Consider the following 21,725-nt stretch of genomic DNA (forward strand, 5'->3'; position numbering starts at 1 on the left):
ATTTTTATTGTGATGGCTGGGACCTTTGTCCACCCAACGAAGCCCAGTACTTAGTAACCACCCATGACCCCTTCTTCTGTCTCAGCTCATGACCAGGACTGCATATTTCTCTCTTCCAAACACCTCTTACACCTTCAGCTTTCTTTTCATTTCATGGCCTGTGCCGTTGCTCTGACAAGAATCTCCTAACCTGTCCTTCTGTCTGGGATACTGCCTTGTAGCTGTGCAGTCTGTGTACTGCACAAGGCACCTGGCTGACGGGCTGAGTGAAGGCGGAAATCGAATCCACTCTTCATCCATCAAGTCTGGTATCCAGGCTCAGAGCTATGTCCCTTCAGAGGATCTCCTTTTTCTAATCCAGGCAAGTTGCCTCAACTAGGGAGCATCTAATGCATCTTCCACTTTGTGGCCAGGACCCTGTTTAAGACCCTTCAAAGACTCCCATGACCTTTAATATAAAATTCAGCGCTCGTAGTATCTCTTAAAAGGAACTTTAAGATGTGGGCCCTGCCTTCCTCCCCGGCTTGTCGCTCTTCACCTCCCCTTGACCCCCACATCTCTCCATCTCACTCATAGTCACTGCTTAAAGAGCCACCTGCAGTCACCTCCATGAGTCCTTGCCTCCCCTCCGAACTGTCATCATGGATCCCAGCATTTGTACCTGCTGTCTCCTCTGTCTTGTGGACTTCTTCACTGTCATCGCCAGCCTCCACTCAGTGCATTCCTCAAGACTCAGTCACCCAACTCTGGTGGCCCTTCCTTGACTCCAGTCCCCAGTCTCAGAAGAAGGCTCCTCAGAGATGTGCAGGTCTAGTGCTTACCTTTGCTATGTATGGCTCTACTCTCCTTCGCTGTTACTTTCTGTTCACTTGTCTATCCCCACTGGAGGCTGAAATTCTTGAGGAGCTTGGTGTCCCACGTGACTAGCACAGAGCCTGGTACAGAGCAGGCATTCAGCAGATGTTCACCGAGTGAATGAATGTATTCATGTACGAGTGACTCTGGGCCTTCAGGCACTCACAACTTTTAAGAAGTTTAAGTTAGGCTATTTAGGAGGAGGAATAAATGGGTGTGTCAAAGAAACTTACCTACATAGTGTATAGAACATTATTTTGAACAAAAGCTAGAAAAGAATAATAAAATCACAGAAGAGACCATTTGTCTGGCACTGTCTGTAGATCAGGCACTGCATTTGATATGTCTTATACTTGGTCTCCTTTACTTAAATTCTCACAACCTGATGCAGTGTGAAAGTACCCTCATCCACCTCTAATTTACAGACAGGGCCATGGGAAAAATGATACATTTTGATTTCTACTCAGCTTTACCCAGGCTGGGTGTAGGGTGTCTTCGGAGTGGGCCGGCAGTTGGGAGCACTGCTGTGGGAGTCCCAACACGCTCGGGGGTCCTGGTCCGGCTCCCGTCAGTCTTTGGGTTTTCTATGGGGAGGGACACCAGTGGCCTTCGGGTTCAGTGGCTTTCAAACCTGGCGGCACAGGGCTCTGCGGGGAGCCCTCGGGGCCACGCTGGGGGCTGGGAGGCGGTGGAGTGGGCGGGGCTCAGCTCCCCCGTCACGCCCGTTCTCGCTTATTCAGAACACGGTATCTATACGATATGGGGGGATTCTGTATAAAATCTTGTTTCCGAGCTGAAAAGTTTAAAAACCTGGCCTCATCCATTTTACTCGACTTCTCCACTACACATCCCCACGCACAGAAACTCCCTCAGTTCAGGACACAGAGGCTCTGAAGTGCTACCCGGGCCGGCGTCGCTGGGCGGGAGGTGAGCGGCGGCTCGCGGACCGCGGCCTGGACACCCAGGCAGGGCGTCCCCGGCTCTCCTCCACCCTCGGCGCCTGTCCTTACTGCGTTACAGGAGCCAGAATTTAGGACATGGGGAATGACGGATGTTGCCAGAGAGCCCAACCACTCAAAAACCAGAGCTACCGTGTAACAAATGTCTTCAAATTGTGAATAAGTCGCTTTTAAATCCAGCTTGTCAGATGAGCTTGGGACCATCTTTCAAAAGTCAAATTGATAAAGTTTGGGTGGAAAATGCTGACATAGCAGGTCCCAAGAAGCTGTTTCTGATATAAAGTAGGAGGCCAGAGATGGGGGTGTGAGGTCACAGACTGTCAGATCACTAAAGTAACTTCTTAATTTATAATGAAGGGAGGGCTCTGTCACCTGCTGTTTTCAAGCTTCAGGGAACTTTAGTTCAATTTTAATTAATTCCTCCTAGACACAGGGTCCAGCTACAGTTTTCATTTTTTATCACTGTTGATCATCTTACTTTTATTAGCACAGGGCACTCTAAAATTGATTACCTGATCACTTACAGTATAATTTGTGCTCTAAAACATGGCATCTGATACTACATATTTTCCATCTCTCCTTTCTTTCAAAAATATAATTAATTTTTAAATCTCAGGCAAATGTTGGTCTTTAACTTATTGGTTGGTCTTCTTTATTACTAATGAAAATTTATTGACCTCCTTCTGCACACTGAGAGGAAATTCGAATATAAATGGATTACAAATTAGTGCATGCTATTTCCCTAGCCAGGGGTCTTTAAACTCACTGGAATATTCTGAGATTGAGTTACCCATCAAAAGAGATATACAGCATCAATTTCACATGTGCCAGAGACAACTGCTTGGAGAAGGAACAGCAGCTCCTACTAGATACGGTGGCTGTGGGGCACCACGTTGAAAGCACAACGTTATTACACGCTTGTTTCTGATTATTTTAATGAGGGGAAGAAAATTCCATGTCTCAGTCTAAGTTGAGCTCTGCCTCTCTTGATTGGTGTCTTTTAGGAGGAACCAGCGTGCATGGGGTCACGCCCTGCCACCTCTGCCTTGGAAAACACTGAGGCCCACTTCTTTTTTGTTGTTGTCCTTACTGGAAGTCCTGGGGATTGAACCCAGGACCTTGTGCATGCAAAGCACACACTGTACCATTGAGCTACACCCTGTTCACGTCTGTTTAGCAGGAATTCTGAAAGGATAGATGTTCTGCTTCATTAGACCACAAGCACGGATGAGCCACATGGCAGTGCGTGTTCCAATTTACAGACATCCCAACTTATAAAACTGACAGCTGTCTTCACGCTTGCCAGTTGGAGTGTGGCTTCTTGGAGCAGCTTTCTCTGGGAATGAGTTTACCCGTTAACCTCTGCTAACATAAAGGCCATTCAGTGCCAAAGGCCAGGGAGCTTTTCAGTTGTAGCAGACTTGCCAGAACGGGAGCCTCTGGATGTGTTCCACTCCCCACGTACCCACATTCATCCTCCTGACTTTATCTCATTTTCTTCTGACATGTGGGGTAATCTGCTGGGGATTCTGAAATGGTCATTAGGGAAAATAATTGCAGCTTGTTTTGTTTGGCTAATTTTGTAACCGAGTGAGCAGGACCCTACGCTGCCTTCCTGAGGCAGACCCTCCCCCATATCCTCTGCTGTAGCTCCTCTCTCAAGTACCCAGATACTAGTATCTCACACATACTACTTGAGTTTTTCAGATGCTCAAAACCACCACCAAGTGGAAGAAATTAACTACTTGATGAACATGAGCACGTGGGCCCCAGACCTTCTGGCACCTAAGGATTGATCACCATCAACCAATCACAGAATTGTGCACAGCTGATCACATATCCTGGGACACCCCGCCCTCAGCTGGTCTTTAAAAAGGCTTGGCTGAAACCCTTCAGGGTAGTTTGGAGTTTTTTAGGCCTCAGTCGCAGTTCTCCTGCAGTAAACCTTTCTCTGCTCCGAACTCCGATGTTTCGGTATTTTTTTGGCCTCACTGTGGGTTGAGTGCAAGAAATTGCATTTGGTAACAATTTTAGCCAAGCCAGCCCAAAGATCTGTGCTTATGGCAGGTCCACCCCAGCTGGGCGCCTCCCCTTCCCCGGGCCCCAGCGGCCACCCCAGCTCTCTTCGCTCCCGGGAACTGGGAGGAACTCTCCCTGGCTGGCGCCAGCCGCCCCGGCTTGAGGCTGTTTGGAGTCCAGAAACTTCTGGCGGACCCGCTTGAGGCTGTTTGGAAACTTCGGGCTCAGGTGCTGTGGTCTACAGGCTGTCTACATTCGATGTCGCCTGGGGGTGAGTCACTCCAGCTCATGCAGACTGGGAATTCTCTCCACTTCATCTTGGCTTATGGGAAGTGAGCTGTTCTGGGCTCATTGGGAGCCACTCGGGGTCTACTCTTTTTCAAGAGCTGGGCTGATCTGTTTGGAGGCCTCTTGTCTGACAGTGGAAGTAAAATTTTAGACTTCATCTCCTCTGATGGCCTGTGCAACTGTTGGTTTCTTGTTATTTGTGTGTTTGTGCGTATTTTGAGGTGAACCGCTGTGGCTTGCACAGGATGGAAAGGTTCTACGCACTCCACCTGGGCTTGCTCCCTTCTGGTAAGTGAGCTGTTCTGGGCTCACTGAGAGCAACTCTGGGTCAGCTCTCCTTCAGGAGCCAGGTTGGAAGCCTCCGTTTGGGAGTAGAAGTGGAATTTGGGGGCTACGCCTCATCTGATCTTTTGTTTGTAGGTCTGTGTGCGTGTGTGTATCAATAGTTGCATTTGAGAGGCCTTTGGTGAGTAATGGGGCTCACGTGTGAAGACACCAGAATCTCCTTCCCTTTTGTGTTGACTTTGCCTTTGGTTGGGATTTTCCCTTTTAGGACTAGCCTTGGTCATTCACTCAGCTTCATCTCTGATGGGGCATTGGTTGGGGTTCTCTTTTTTAGAGCTAGGGAACTGTGACCCTGAGAGACTGTTTTGAATTGTTTGCTTGATCCTTGTAACACTGGCTGTGAATAATTAAGTATGGATGATCAGGGCTCTGTCCCATCCTACAGTCCCCCTAGGGCATATTTTGCAAAACTGGGAGATTGTCAGTTGTGCTCCCGTAAATGAAAGAAAATGATATATTTTTTTTTATTGTAACATTGTGTGGGCTCAGTACTCCCTGAGAGCTGGAGTACAATGGCCCCTACCGGCTCTGCTACTATATCAAAGTGGGCCTTTTGCAATTTGGCTTTTACCTGGGGCGGAGGAGTAGGCGATGTGTGTGAGAGAGAAAGAAAGCATCTCTCGTACCTGAGTACAAATCCTGTTCTCTCTTCCTAGTTTCACTGAAAGTGAGGCATGTGAATGTGAGTGAATTTTGTGGGTGTGGGTGTATAGTCTAGCAGATATTTGTGAACTGAAAAAAAAAAAAAACCCTGAAAATAGCCAAGATAATTAGGTTTTGTAAAAAGTAGTTAGAGGAGGAATTTGCATTTCTCTTCTTGTGCTTTTGAGAGATAAATGATCTACCTGGGCTCTCAAGAAAAAAAGATTTAAAAAAAAATTCAAGTGAAAAAACTGAAATCTGGTTCTTTGTGTAAAAAAGTTAACTTTAATTGACTTGAAAGTAAGCACTTAAATACTTCTAAGTATGAAAGAAGCTGAACAGAATGGATTTGGGGTACACGTGATCTGAGAAGTATTCAATATTGAGTTAATATTTGATATTAAAGCTAGCTTAAGCTTGTTGGTATAATCAATACAGACATGTCATTTTATTGGACCTAAGTTTACTGAAGGTCAATAAGTTCATGTTTCTGTTGCAGAATTTGTCAGCAGAAAGAAAAAATTATCTTGGTGTGATGAAATTCTTGTAAAGTGAATTAAATTCAAGTGAGATGGGAGCTTTTGGGTGAACTCCTTGGGAATGATTGTGTTTTAGGAATGTCTACTGGGAAATGATCTCTCCAGATACTCGGTAGCTTGAAATGTTGGCGTTGTGCTGGATTGGGTTGAATGATGGTGGTTTGTTGAATGCTTGGGTCTTTCCCAAATGGAATAAGATACTGAGGCATTCATTGCTGAGCATTGGCTTCCCTTTGCAGAGAAGCTATAGTATTTAGGACTATTGATGGAAGTGTTTGGTGTCACCCTGAGATATTTTCTATAAATAGACATGTTTTTAGAAAGTTCTTACTGGTATTTGTTTGCCAATCTGCAGAATGCTAGTATAGGGACAGTTCATAGTTGCTTGCTTCTTGGTTTTCACTAGAAATTAAGGTTTTTAAGAGTTGAGGATTCTAATTTAAACATTAAAGCTGCTAAGAATAAGAAGGGAAACATCGCAGTATACAGTATGAAAGCAGGATATATGTTTTGAGTGAAGAAAGGCATGAGGAATGGAGTTGCATTTTGTTAAGGGAGAAGAAAGATTTGGTGATTTGGTGCCGGAGCTGATTGTTTCTGGATGGGAAACAGACTAGGGGTGGATACAAGAAGGTTGTGGAGGGTTTGTGAAAAGGGAGCCCTAAAAAGAAGTTTTGTGCATGTTCGGGCTGAGGTTAGATTACATGTAACTCAGTGAATGGATTTTGTTATTAAAAGTAGGCTGGTGTAGGACTAGATTTGGTTCTTCTCCGTTAAGAGAACAAGTTTACTTAGAATGCTTCTGATAACAGATTGTATGAAACTGTTTGATATTTTTGGCAAACTTCCTGTGAAATTCTGGTTAAAGTTCTTTTGACTTCAGCTAACTTTGGGATGCTTCAGAGGGCCCCTGAGACATCCCCGAGAAAAACAGTAAATTAACTAGGATTGTTGGTATATGTAAATTACATGGGAAGCACTGTCAATGAGTGATAAGCCTCCTCAGATGATATGGTATATGGATACATGCCGTTAATGTGGATAATCTTCTAGAAGCCGTGTAGAGTTTCTGGGGTTTGGACGTGTCCTGCTATCATGCTGTCAGTCATGCTGCTGGTGGTTGTCCTGGAACGCTGTGCATCACAGCAGGTTGATTGAGCTTCTCTGTCAAGGGTATGTGATGGGATCTTTTGTCTTGTCTTTTTGGGTTTTCTGTCATTCGTGGACAGTTGGGGTGATGCTTTGCAGGGCTGCTTCGTCTTCAGGAGGATTCAAAGGGGGAACTTTGTGACAAGTGCAGGCTTCTTGTGGACCATGCTGCTGAACTGGGCAACATATTTAAAAAGCCTAGTGAAAACTCTGATTTCATAAAGCTGTTGTTAAAGGGGATTGATGGCGTAGGATTGAGTGAACTGATGAATGTGGTTATAGTTTTTTGGTTGTCTGAAGTATTACTGGCTTTTGATCTATGTTTTCTAATTGAACTGTTTACCAAATATTTGTCTCCCTATCAATATTGCCCCAATGTTTAGGAAAGATAGAGAATTCTCTAATGGACTTGTCGCAGAGTATAAATACTCCTGAGGTATAACAATGCTTGCTTTAAGTCTTGCTAAAAGCACATGTATGATGCTTGTGTAACAATTAGGATTTCAGTGATAAAATGTATGGCCTAAAAAGTGTTGCCCCATTAGCATACCTCTGAGCCTGTTTAGGATATCTGATTAGTTTCCCCCAATGTGGATAACTAGGCAGATACAAAGGGGGCCTAGCAGTGAGGGTCATGATTTGAACCTGGGGTGAGAGCTACCACCCCAGCATCAATGGACAGATATTTTGAATATCAGTATTTCTATTGAAAGATTTGTAATCAAAAGGGAAAATGATGGGAAAATCTGCACATACTGAGGGATGGGGAAGAAGTCATTCTGGCTTATGCATGGTTTGATTTAAACTTTACTGCCCAAAGTAACCTGTTTTATGGCTTTTTGGACACATGCTGTACATCATCTTTGGTCTTGAAGAGGGATATGCACTTGAAAGTCAAAATGGAGTAGCTGTGGTTGAGACATCCAGGGTAAAACTAGGTGGCCATTGTGGACGTGATTTCAGACACATTCCTGTATGTTGAGAACTAATTTTCTGGTCCATGTCATACTCAGGACACCACCAGCCATTCTCAAAGCAGTGTCTGCAGGCAGATGACAGCTGCAGCTTTATGACCTCAAGGTCTCCTCTTGTAACTATTAAATTTTTAGACAATAAAAATGCTTTTGATCAGATGTTAGCAGAAAAAAGGAAATGTGTAGTGGCCAATAGCTCTTGTCATATATGTGTTAATACCACATCAAAAGTAAAAACTTAATCAGATAAAAATATACAATTGGCTACAAATTCTCTAAAGTGTCTTCAAGTCCAGACTGGTTTTTAGGATTATTCTCCTGAATTTCTCAGGGAATGAGATCTTAATCATACAAGACTCAGATCTAGGACTTGGAACTCGGGAATATTTCCAAGTCAGTGTCCATTCCCCAAATCAGGGTAGAATTACACCCCATATCAGCAGGAAGTAGCCAGAGCAGTCATTGCCCTGTTCCCTGAAAGATGCAGGGAGGGACAAAGCAGGATTGGAGATAGAATCGAGTTCCTCTGCTGAGTTTATGATTAACTTATTGTCCATCCCTTGTTCTCCTCAAGATTGAGGACTATCAAAGAAAAGGGGGAAATTGTAACCAAGCAGGACCCTGTGGGTTCTTTTATGACCCCTCCCCCACATCCTGTTGTAGCTCCTCTCTGAAGTACCCAGGTAATAGTAGCTTGTGCGTATTTCCTGAGTTTTTCAGATCCTAAAAACCACCACCAAATGTAAGATACTAATTACTTGATGATCATGAGCACATAGCCCCAGACCTTCTGTAACCTAAAGATTGATCACCATCAACCATTGATCATCATCAACCAATCAGAATTGTGCACAAGCTGATCACATACCCTGGGACGCCCCTCCCTCATCTGGCCTTTGAAAAGGCTCTGCTGAGACTCTGCAGAGTTGTGGTTGGGGTGGGGCATAAGCCAGCCATTCTCCTTGCTCAGCCCTGCAATAAACCTTTCTCTGCTCTGAACTCTGACCTTCCAGTATTTTTGGTGTGTCAGGCACATGAACTTGCATTCAGTAACAACGTGAGTGCTGGTTCTAGAGATAAAACACAGTAATAGGTAATAATACATATGTTAGGGTCAGCAAAGTAGTATTGAAGGCAGAGAGATGAAGGGCACACTAGTGCTATTCAGAGAGGCTGTGTCCAACCCCGTCTGGTCTTAGAGGGCTACCTTGGTGACATTTGATATCAGGGCTCCCTGCTTCCCCACTTTTCTAGACTCTCAACACCTCTCCCTCCTCATCCAGGAAGCCATTTTACAAGGAACTGCATAGAGGCTCTTGGAAGAGGCCCCAGGAAGCTCATTCTGTCTGCACAGAGGCTGGGAGGCTGCTGTGGATCCCATTTCCAGCTGCTAAGCTGCCAGGAGTTGTGATTCAGAGCGCTGTGATTGAAGGCAGAGGGAAGTGGTGTCAGTTTTAAAAAGCAGTTGCCTTTGACTCCCCTGTGATTCTCCATTTCCAGCCACTTGCCCACAGCGTCAGAGGCAGGGGAGTGAGTGCTAGGCAGGCAGGTTCTTGAGCCAGACTACCTGGGGTTGAATCTCAGCTGTCACTTATTCATGTGTGACCTAGGGCATGTTACCAACTAAACTCTGTGCCTTGGTGTTCCCCTCCACGAAATGGGTAGACTAAGTGTACCTTCCTAATGGGAGTTATTACAGGTTAAATGTAAAAATCCACCTAAAACTCTTAGAATGGTGCCTGGCGTGTTGTGCAATGAATGTTGGATGTTACTGTTTTGTGTGTAGGTAGGACACAGGTCAACATGTCACAAGGTGATGACAAACGTGTCGGGAGAGCACTGTTTGGACCCAAACTTTATGGGGAGGATTACAAGAATTTCGAAGCTATATGTCAACCTATAAAGTACAAATCTCCTGACTGCAGATTTCTGAGATACTTGTATGTGAAGAGAAGGCTTCTGAAGCAAGAAGTGCTGTGTGGTAATTGGATCTCTTTAGGCTGGTTTCCTACTGTGCTTAAGAGAAAGCCAGCAGAAGCGCGGGGGCTCAGGAGTAAAGATGGCCAAGCTCAAAAGAGAAGAGCCAATCAGTTCAAAGCGAGTGGGACCCTTTCATTCCTTGGTCACCAAAGCCCAGCTTTTTCCTCAGGTGACTCAGATTAAGTGAACACTGTAAGGGAAGCCACACTTCCCTCTGGTCACTCTCCTTCTCTGTTTAGCCTCTGAAACATTGTGGATGACCTGCAAGAATACTGTAAAGTGAAGCTGAATTCTGAGGGAGAGGCAGTGCCTAACAACATTACCTTCCCTGTTGGCAGCCATTCAGGATTGTTGTGGAGCTAAGGGACGAGAAAACACGTTCCCCCTCCCCACCTCAGTGTATTTGGGGTGTTCTGGATGTTGAGAGATCCTTTTGGTTACATAATCATAATCACAAATCAATATTAAGAACCTGATTGGTGCCCAGCACTAGCTGAGTGCCAGAAATGCATCACCGTGTTTAATATTCTATGTGCTGCTTCCAAGAAAGAGTGGAATGCTGGTGTCGTCTGAAATAAATGCACAACCTGAAAGTTGAGAGTTATGATTTATTTGGTGGGAGGACTCAAGCCGGAATGACAGCCTCTCAGATCGCTCTGAGGGACTGCTCTAAAGAGGTAGGGGAGGGGCTAGGATATATAGGAGGTTTACAACAAAGACCAGGTAGTTGGAACAATAAAAGATACTTGTTATCTAAAGAAAACCAGGCATCTCAAGTTAAAGAATTTAGTGCTTTTCTGTGTATGGGAGGAAGCAAACCTTTGGGCTCATTGAATTCATTCCTTTGACAAGCACCTAGGTTTCTGGGGCCAGTATCCCGTCCTTTCTTACTGTGGGTCCCCACAGAGGGCACCATTGTGAGTGGCTACAGAGGCCAGGCTGCAGGCTTGTCTTCACTAGGGGGTGGCAGCAGTGGCTGATGACTTGGTGGCTTCAGCATTCCTTGTTTACTGATATGGTTTGCAGTACTTTTTGTTCACAGTGCCCACCCTTGGTCCTAAATTAGACAATATCTTGGGAGACACTTCATGACCAATTTTGTCCCGCGGTGCTAGGAAGGCTCATTCCTAGATCAGGCGAGGATTCTGTTGACGTGCCCCTCAGAAGTGTTAACAGGGATCAGGCCCTGTTTATAGTCAAAATTCTCTGAATCACCTGTCTTACTAGTCTGTTATGATCCCGGAAAATATTCCCTCTTCTTGCTTCTTTCCATATCTAGAGTTGCACTAGTACAATTACTGGGCTCATACAGAAGTATATATCTGGTCTAATGTTTCAAGTTGCCTAGTCATTATTTTATCAGCGGCTCAGTCACACATTTGGTAATGCAAGAAACAATTTTGTAAAACAGGCAAAGTGCAAATAGTATTAGCAGTATTAGTAAGGTCAGAAGTAAGAATTTAAGCCAAAAACTTCCATTAGGTGCAGCTCAGTGTATCCCCAGGTCATCTGACTTAGTCTGTTTTGTACCAATCCTTACCATTAAGGAAGACATTATACAGGCATTGTTTATAAGACACCCAGCCAAAATTCATTGTGTTATTAAATTGGTTCTCTTTAGTCTAGTTTAATTTTTTTCCAACGTAAGAGAGCCTTTAAACTTAAATGTCCATACCCTGGTGTTAACCATGTAAGTCCTTCCCATAATTGAGGGAGGTTATATTGTTTGGCTGAAATCTTAACTTGTTGCCTTGATTGAGCTTGAGTGATCTTACAAGAAAATTCATATTTATGGCCAGGCTTAGAGCAGGTATTAGTAATTGGCCAGGTGAGGGCTCCCACCTTGAAGTGTCAATAGTGGCCTAAATAGAACTATAATTTCTTTTTTACAGTATTTTCTGAGGGCTATCTGGTTAGAGCCTTGGAGTAGGGAAACCCACCAAGGTAACACAGAAGTGCTAGATAGATGTAATTTACCATAAACCTAACAACTGGATTAGTTCATAAGCAAAGGTATGAGCAATTATCAAAGTAATTGGTATACAGGCCTGGTCCGGTGTCTTGGGTCAGCTGTCTGCCTCAGATGTCTTCTTCTCATCCTGGTCTGGTAGCTTCTTCATTTGAGCATTGTTTTAAGGAGAGCAGTATTCTATAGGCCAGTCCAGCACAGGGGCTCTTTTTGACTGGAAATTAATCTAAAAGTCAGTTTCCTTCAGCTTTTGCTGTGCATGGTCTAGTTAAGAGTACCTGGTAAAGGGTTCTTCCATTCAGGTTGGAGATAGTTCTTTAAGTCATGCCTGTTCCAGTATGTATAATCCCCTGGTAGCAGGTCATGGGGCATCGAATCTTCATCCAAGGATAGATTACAGAGCTTCAGAAATAAACCTAGAGTGTCCTTTTAATAATTCAATTAAACTCTGCAGCAATGTAACATCACAGCAAGGAATGATCTGGTGAGTCTTAGTAAATAAAGACCTCAATTAACAAAATAAGAATTTAATACCCACTGAAATATAATCTTTTTCTAAGGTTACCCTCATTTTTATCAAATACAGCCAAATCAAGATTAATCTGTTTACAAGTTAAGTCTGATGATTTGATAATGTAGGCTTTTTAAATTTGGCTGTGCCGGAGCTTTTTATAAGGAGTCTCAGGCTGAAATTTTAATAAAGTCTTCTAAGGCCAGGAAAGCCACGTGAAGGGCTTGTCACAGATTTTGCCTTACAGATTTAGGTGAATTCTTTTCAAGTTCCTTAAAATATATTGCGATTCCTATACCTGTTACGAGGTGATCTTCCTAATTTATAGAGCCACTGGGGACCTAAGAGTTTCCAGTCTCTGGAGGGATCAGACAGAGAGAAAAGATAACTGTTCCAAATCTGCTTTCTTAGGTATAATTTATCAAATTGTTGTGTCATAATTAGCTCAAGAAGGGTTTCTTTATATCTGGGAAACAAAGATTAAAAGCCAGTAATATTTCAGACAAAACAAAATGTTATAACCGTATTCATCAGTTTACTCAGTCCCATGTAACTAATCCTTTTGTTGTTGTTAACAGTTTTATGAAATCAGTCTCCATCAGACTTTTAAAATTTCTTACCCAGTTCAGTTCAGTGCTATACTGAAACTTATCAGAAACCAGTAAATCTCCTTGAAGAGAAAGCATTTTGCAAAGGCATCAGAATAAAACAAAAACTGTCTATAAATGACAAAAGGCTTAAAGCATGGTTAAACACCTAGTTACACCGTAATCGATAAAGAAACCTGGTTATAATAAGAATTATGACTGGTAACATTTCAGACATACCAGATTTTTAGGGATTTTATATAATGTCTAGAATATCTATATTAATATTTTCTCATACAATATAACCTAGGAAGATTTATTATTCACTTGACAATACTTCCCATCTAATTTAACATACCAAATGAAACTTACTAGTTTAAAATCTCTCTATGGGATGTTTCAGGGGCCCTGTGAAGCATCCCAGATTTAACTGGAGGTCAAAAGAATTCTGATTAAAATTTGATATTGGGGAAGCTTGTTAAATAGTTTCAAAATACTTGGTCAGATAAAAGCATAGGTCACTGTGAAACAGTATTTATTCATTAACAAGAAAATATTTCAAAGGTTAATGCAGAACAGATCACTTAAGGGGTAAAAGAAACTTTACAATCTGTTACTAAAGGCAGATTAACATTTTAAGAAAACTTTGTCCTCTTAACAGAGAGAAAATCAAATCTAGACTTGTACCGGCTTACTTCTAAGATTTATTTACTTTGACTAAATTTATTCTAAACTTAGCCAGTCCCAACCATGTACAAAACTCTTTCCTCAGGGTTCCTCTTCCACAAGCCTTCCACAACTTTCTATACCCATATTATTTTTTCCCCTCGTTTTCTCTTGCATTCAGAAGTAACCAGCTTCAGGACAAAGTCACTATTTTCCATTAACAAAATACAATTCCATCCCTCACACCTTTTACACATTCATCTTACTTTCTTAGGATACTGAGATGTTTCCCTTAATAGTAGAGAATATTTCAGGGTGGCACCAACCATTTATTAATATTTCTAAACACCTTTAGTTTCTCTGTAAGAGCAAGCCGACATTTAGTAAGTAATGTTTTAATATCTTACTTTATTTGGGAATGACCTAGTTATTTAATAAACTCCCATCATTTAACTTAATTTAGCACAACTCAAGAATTTTAAGATACCAAATATTTGCAGAGATTATTTTAAGTATACCTTCCTAAAATATATTTTTAAAGCATTTACCCAAAAGCCCTTATCTCATTTGTGTTTAATTTACTTTTAAGAATTTTATCAACAAATTACTATTACTATTCTTTTGATAAATCTGCAACAGACAGAACAAAATCTTATTTCACTTTCAGTAAACCTAGGTACAGTAAAGTTATTACACTTAATATTGATGACTCTAAAGACGTCTATATTAATTAGAACAAACTAAACTTTGTAAGTCTGTGTACACATTATAGAACATATAAACAGACAAAACTAGAGATCTCGTAGCTTCACTTTAAAACCTAGTTGTGAATTAGGTATTACAATGTAAATTTACTGCTTATAAATGACAGTTGGAATCTGCTTGTTCAAATCACTAGGCTTACTATTTATGGGAAAGACTTTCAAGATTTGTATTTATCCTCGACGAAGTCTGAAGGACCTGTCAGAGTCCTCAGCTCTGAAATGTCAGAAGTTTCCTTGGCCTTAAGTTTCACCTCATTGAGCTAATCAGGCTCAGTCTCAGGTCAGTGTTTGTTGTATTTATATTTCAGATCTGCAAGACAAAGACAGTTGCTTCCAGTTCCCCAGTGAAATGGTCTGTCACCCAGGTCCAATGGCAATGGCAGTTTCCCCTCCAATTTGTTTCTCTGCATCAGTGAGAACTCCAAAGAGTTCCATGTTTTATAACTTTAAGATTTACTTTATCAAGTCTTCAAAGGCTTGCATAAGGCATTTAGTAAGGTCTCTTCCTTGAGCTACAAGTTAAACCCAGGGTGAATCTCTCTTATTTTTATCAGCTCCTGAATGTTAGTTTTTAGTTTTACTTCATACTGTATGGCTCGGGTAACTCTGTTGGTTTCCTTTAGTATGTTTAAGTAATATTTCCTGAGGGACAGATTTACGTGCCCAGTCTTATAACACCAAGCAGGGGAAGCAGTCCCCATTGAAACATATCTATCCCACAACACAATTAAGCAAAAGAGGTTTATGTAAAGTCCTCTTAAATATACCAATTTTATAAACTTTTATTTCAATTTTTTTCAGCTCTTACACCTTTAACATTAGTTTTTATTAGGTTTAATCAAGGTCTTGTTTTTAGAAGGAGTCCTAGAAGCCTTTTTCTTTTATTTATCTCTTGTCCATTTTATCTAATTTTGTGTAAGTCTCTGGGATCCCCAGAGGAGTTTGAGCCAAAGGCCTTAGGCCCTTGTTAATCTTTAAATTTGATTAATTGGTCTCTTGACCCAGTTTTTGATCAAGCATCTCTGTGTAACTTTTCCAGCCCTATAAATATATGTATTTTAAACTGGGGTAGAGTGGACTTGTTTGAACTTTAATGTTGGTGGTCCACCAGTAGGTGGTCCCTTTGGCCTTTTTAATCTTACATAATGTGGTATCAAAACCTTGTATCTTAATCCATAAGTGTCCATTTTATTTATCCTATTTTTAAAAACCATCTGAAAAGTATTCATCCATTTGGGATAAGCCCCTTATCTTTTTTCCTTGTTTTTATTAAACTTTTTTTTTTATTGAGTTACAGTCATTTTACAATGTGTCAATTCAGTGTAGAGCACAATTTTTCAGTTATACGCGAACATACATATATTCGTTGTCGCATTTTTTTTCACTTTTTTTTCTTGTTAAGAAAAAAATCTTTTAAACATTTTCCTTTCCTTTTTCCAGTTACTCAACCTAATTAACATTAATTAGTCTAATGTTTTTAATAGCATCTCTAAAACCCATCGAGGGGAAGGGGAAAACACAAACACAACTTTTCAAACCAGTTTTTTGTTGTTTTAAACTAAGGGAGTTCTTAGGTTAACCATTAGATGTATATTTTTCCACCTTGAAATTTGATTGGTTCTTACAGATACCGATAAAACTGCTGTTAATAATGAGAGCTCTCAAGTTTTACCAATTTAGAAGTTTCTCCAATTTAAAGGATCCACCATCTGGCCATCAGTGAAATATATTGGTAATGATTTTAAACCAGTAAGACAGAGACTTCCCCACAAGAGTGGAGGGTGCTGCCTAAAATAAAACTCAAAAATTCACTCCCCAAAAAGTATAGGCCTTTGTGGTCCAGGCTAATGCAGCAAAAGTTGAGATGGCAAAATGCCTGAGAATTGGTACAATCAAAGGATTGTTTAGAATCCCAGTCTGTTTGCTTGGCCAACATATGTACATCATACTTGTACCTTTTGGATGGCAGAGACCAAGTATTTTTTTTTTTAAACACATACATAAACACATACACATAAAACGCCCAGAGAAGGACAAAACATTTACATTTCAAGGACACAGGAAGAGAAATGCAAGTTCCCCCTAAAAGGGCTTTTGTTTTTGTTAGGTCAGAATTCTGGAAAAAAAAGTTTTTATCAAGCTGGCATTTTTTTTTCTTAATATAACTGCCTACGCAATAAAAGAGTCCTGGCTTAGTTATTTTTAGGGTGAGATTTTCTTTAATTCTCAATTGAAGCTGTAAGTTTTGTATGTCCATAAACCTGGCTGGGGTATCAGTTGGAGGCTGGCAGTCTGTCGTTCCTTTTTCTTTTGTTCTGAGAGTTATGTTCCCCATTTAAGGTCAGTTTGTCAGGATCAAATTGCTAGTGGATTCCCTGCAGGGGCAGCTGCACGGCATGAGGTCTCGCTCCCACCACTCCTGCAGGTTTCTCGGTCACCTGAGAAAGCCACTGCTGGCCAGGAGGAGGGGCCTGTCTTTTATTCCTCCAGAGAGGAGTGTAACACCACTGAATAAAACTCAGGATCATCAACCAATAACGGGAGATCTGAGAACCAGGAGAGACTCACCCAAATTCATCTGGACTCCCGGAGGAAGCTGATGGGCCCGAGGGGCCTCTGCTAGTACCCGGGCTCCGGATCCTTGTAGAGTTCAGGTGGAGGAGAGAAGTCTGCTGTGGGTCCTTTCATAGTGGTCGCCAAAACTGTCGACTGAAATAAATGCACAACCTAAAAGTTAAGAGTTATGTTCTATTCAGTGGACATTTCTGAGGACTCAGCCCGGAATGACAGCCTCTCAGATCGCTCTGAGGGACTGCTCTAAAGAGGTAGGGGAGGGTGGAGGATACATAGAAGCTTTACAACAAAGACCAGGTAGTTGGAACAATAAAAGATTACTTGTTATCTAAAGAAAACCAGGCATCTCAAGTTAAAGAATTTAGTGCTTTTCTATGTATGGGAGACAGCAAACCTTTGGGCTCATTGAATTCATTCCTTTGACAAGCACCTAGCTCTCTAGGGCCAGGATCCTGTCCTTTCTTATTGTGAGTCCCCTCAGAGGGCACCATTGTGAGTGGCTGCAGAGGCTGGGCTGCAGGCTTGTCTGCACTGGGGGGTGGTGGCAGCGGCTGATGACTTGATGGCTTCAGCATTCTTTGTTTACTGGTATGGTTTGCAGTATTTTCATTCACACTGGAAAGGAGAGACCTGAAGAGCCCTCTGATTAACCATGGACTAGGAGAGAGTTTCTGTGTCCAGCTCTGCCGAGTGCTAGAAAGCCACGTACTCTGACATCAGAGCTAAGCACAGCTCAAACTTGTGGGACCAAATTTAAATAGTTAAGCAGTTTAAGGTTTTCAAAAGTGGTGAGATGAAAACAGACTTATAGCAGAAACTGATTAAAAATTCTAGCTAAGACCTGATGGGGAGTCCATTCATTCCTTCTTTCATTTATCCATTCATGAAATACATACTGAGCACCTATTCCCTGCCAAGCACTGGTCTAGGCCTAGGGATACAGCGGTAAACAACACAAGATCTTGATCCTCATGGAGCCTGCATTGTAGGGGTGTTCATAGAAGAACACTAAAAAATTACATGAAGAAAGTGATAAATGTTGGGACAGAAAGCTGTAAGAGGATGGTGACAAGGATGCTTTTTTCAGTAGGGTAGCTTCTGAAGTGGTGATGTTTGAACAAGACTTGTTGGGATTGACATGAGGGATAATGCCATGGGGTTATATAGCAGAAGGAATACCTGGCAGCGGCCACTGCAAGTGCAAAGGCCCTGAGGCAGGATGACATTTGGCCACTAAGCAGTAGTACAGTGAGCAAAGGGATGGCTGGTAGGAGGGGAAATCAGAGAGGGAGCCAGGGGTCAGATCCTGCAGGTCAATAAAAATTGTCCCAGTCTCATATTATTTAAAGAAATCAAACATAATAACTGTATCTCTTCCTAATCCTATTTCTTTCCACATTTCCCAGCACTAATCACTATCCTGAATTTAGTAAATGTTATGCCTATTCATACATCTTATGTTTGTTACACACTCATAAACAAAAGCAGCAATTTTATATCTCTTTATAGTTTATATGAATGTTATTATACTGTATGAATACTTCTTGAGTTTTCCTTTCCAATAAAGTTTATTATTTTGAAGAAAAAAATTGTCCCAGTCTCTAAGGCCCTGCTAGGCTTAGGTGAGTACCTCATTTTAATAATCATTAAAACCCCTTGAGGTGGGTCTGACTACTTCCTTTGAAGTTGCCTCCTAAACCCATCCCACTGAGCGGTGGTGGCCTCCTAGAATTCTAGAGCATCCAGGTTCATTAAGGGTGGTGTCTCTCCCTGCTGCTGCTGCTGCTGCTGCTGCCCAACACTCTCCCTCCATCAGTCAGAACATATTCCTGGAGCAGAGAAATCTATTTCTAAGTGCAATGAGATATTTATTTACCAGCTTCATATTTTAAAACTACTTGCCTTAACCTTTTTTTAATTGAAGTATAGTTGATTAATAATATTGTTAGTTTCTGGTGTACAGCATAGTGATTCAGTTATACATGTATTCTTTTTCACATTCTCCTTCATTATAGGCTATTATAAGCTATTGCATTTTGTTCCTGTGCTATACAGTGGGACCTTGTTTATCTATTCTGTATATAGTAGTTTGTATCTGCTAATTCCAAACTCCCAATTTATCCCTCCTTGCCCTTTTTCCTTTGGGAACCATAAGTTTTGCCTTAACGTTTTCTTATGCTTGAACAAGATCTGATACCAAATGGGTCTTTTCTGTACCAAAGCCTTAACATAGATCCTACAGTGGTCTTCATTCTTTTAAAAAGTGGTAAAAATAACTTGGAGCACAGCTGTCCTAACAAGGGAAAATGAACAGAAATTTAGCAATAGGTCAACAGCCCCTGGTGTCTGGGCTCCATTTTATGAGAGAGAACTGTGTTTTCCTGTTTGTCTTTTCAGTTTCTACAAAACTGAGTCTAATTTGTATGAAAATATGCAAGAATTAAGTTAATTACTGGAGAGTTCTGGGATCATTCCCCAAGTGAAATGAAGTCATAATTCTAAAGTTGCTTTATAATAAAAGTAGAATTAAAAGACTGAAAAATATGCAACAAAGACCCTTTGGTTCATCTTAAGATGGAAAACATAAATTGCACTTAATTTTCTACATTTTAATTATTTTCATTGAAATATGAGATCAATAAGAATAAATCTTCCTTTTAGCTATGTATGTGCCTATAACTGGCACATGGAAATACCAGTTTAAGATAAGAGTGGTTCAGTCTATCCCAGAGAACGAAGTTTTCTTCTCGAGGACATGCCCAGATTCCCTACTGGGTCTTGTCCTGCATAGAAAGTAATTGAAAAGGCAGTCTCTAAATCTGGTGTTGGCCCAAGAAAGTTACTGTTTGGTCAATTCCATCATAATTTGTTACTGTATTGTATTGCCAGATACTGTAATCCAGAGCTAATCTGACAGTGCTGATGGCCCAGGATAAGCAGGGAGGTGATAGGATTCATTTGCTAGGACTGCCATCACAGGGTACCACAGACTGGGAACTTTGTAGCTTACAGTCCTAGCATAGCTTAAACTACATAAATCTGTTGTCTCGCAGTCCTGGGGGCTGGAAGTCTGAGATCAGTATGTCAGCCAGGCTGGCTCCTTCCCAGTGCCGTGAGGGAGAATCTTCCTTGCCTCTCCCCTGGCTTCTGGGGATCTGCTGGCAGTTAACCTTTGGCATTCCTCAGCTCGTAGATACATCATTCAATCTGTGCGCCTTTGTCTTCACATGGTGTTTTCCCTGTGTGTGTCCTCGTGCCCAGATTTCCTCCTTGTATAAGGACACATCCATATCGGGTTCTAGCCCGCTGGTGGCCTCATCTTAACTTGATCGTTTGCAAAGACTGTATTTCCAAATGTGGCCACACTCACAGGCAGTAGGGGTTAGGACGTAACCATCTTTTGTAGGGGAACACCATTCACCCCATACACTAGTGTATGAGAAGGTTACAGTAAAACCCCTCTCCTTAGTGGGATCCTCTTAGTTATCCTTAAGGATTGCAAGAGGATCTTTACAGTAAACAGATCGTCTCTTCTTCCCACAGGCACTGATTGCATTGTCAGCCTGAGTCTTGTGTGTGTGTGTGTGTGTGTGTGTGTCTGTGGGGTTTTGCTTGATTTCTGGCCAGGATATCCTAGCTAACAACTATCCCATTGCCAACAGGGCAAACTTGGAGATTAACTATGCCAAAGGACTTCAGAAACTGGCAACCAAGCTGAGCAAAGCATTGCAGAGCACAAAGAAAAAGTAAGTATATAGAAGAGGTAAGGCAGAATCACTCTTAAAAAGAATAAAAAGCAACCTGTGTTCAGTTCCAGCTCACTCTTACAGATGGGGCAGGTCCACAGTAGGAGCATGGCGCCCAGTTCTTGGGAACTCGCTGTGTGCCAGATGCTGTGTTAAATGCTTTTGTAGACAGTTTGCATGTAATCTTCATCACGACCCCTGAGAAGTCCTTTTATGACCCTATTTACAGACAAGGACTTCAGGCTTGGAAAATTCTAGAAACTTGCCCAGTCACACAGATAATCAGTTGCAGAGCTGGGTTCGTCCTGTGTCTTAGTGACTCCTTAGCCCATCTTCATAAAAGGCCTTGGAGAAGCTGTTTAACTCGGAAGGCAGGGTTGTGAAGCCGGAGGGTCTTGGAGTCAGGAAGTGTGAATCCCACTTTATCTCAAATTCATGACTTTCAACAAGGAACCTGGCCTTCCTGTGCCTCAGTTTCCTCCTCTGTTACATGGAGTAACACTATGCTCCACTGTGTGTGTGTGTGTGTGTGTGTTTGGGGAGTGCATATTAAATGAGAATGTGTGTAAAGAGATTAGCACATTGGGTGTTGAAAAAACGTTCACATTTTTTAAAATTTATTCTTTTTTTTAATTTGTTTTATTTTTTCTTTTAGGTTTTTCTTGGGGGGAGGTAGTTAGGTTTATTTAACTTTCTTTTACTGGAGGTACTGGGGATTGAACCCAGGACCTCATGCATGCTAAGCATGGGCTCTACCACTTGAGCTGTACCCTCCCCCTCACTTTTTTTTTTTTTTTGATTCAGTTGAGAATGAAATCAATTATACTTCTCTTGAGGGAGAGAAGAAAGATACTGGTATTCAAAAAAAATGGTCCATTAGTGATCACCTGTCACAGAGATTTTTGACTAATGCTTGCAGATGTCACCCAATGGCAGTGCCACTGCCAAGGTCTCTTTCGATGATAAAAGAAAGAGGGGAAGACAAAGAGGAAGCCGTTTGGAGCGTATGTTCCTGCTCCTCCTTAGGCATCACCTGTAACAGCAAATAACAGCTTTGAAATTGCTCTTGACTTTGGGCTTGGTTTAAGTGCGGTATTTTGGGGGACTGTGAAGGAGCCAGCAGGGCGTGCTGGTGGAGGATAAGTAGACGTTATTTAG

At 41.8% G+C, this 21,725-nt stretch overlaps 1 protein-coding gene across 2 annotated transcripts in view; it reads left to right on the top strand.

Annotated features, from left to right (window-relative positions):
- The window catches only part of NOSTRIN (nitric oxide synthase trafficking), a 75,480-nt gene that overhangs the window by 22,068 nt on the left and 31,687 nt on the right, over window positions 1–21,725 (top strand). For both annotated transcript variants that reach the window (XM_072961112.1, XM_031678391.2), the window contains one exon: window positions 20,484–20,567. In XM_072961112.1, coding sequence (XP_072817213.1) covers window positions 20,484–20,567 — 84 coding nt within the window. The remainder of the gene's footprint in view (window positions 1–20,483; window positions 20,568–21,725) is intronic.

Source organism: Vicugna pacos, chromosome 5, assembly GCF_048564905.1.
Source record: "Vicugna pacos chromosome 5, VicPac4, whole genome shotgun sequence".
In the NCBI taxonomy this organism is placed as follows: Eukaryota; Metazoa; Chordata; class Mammalia; order Artiodactyla; family Camelidae; genus Vicugna; species Vicugna pacos.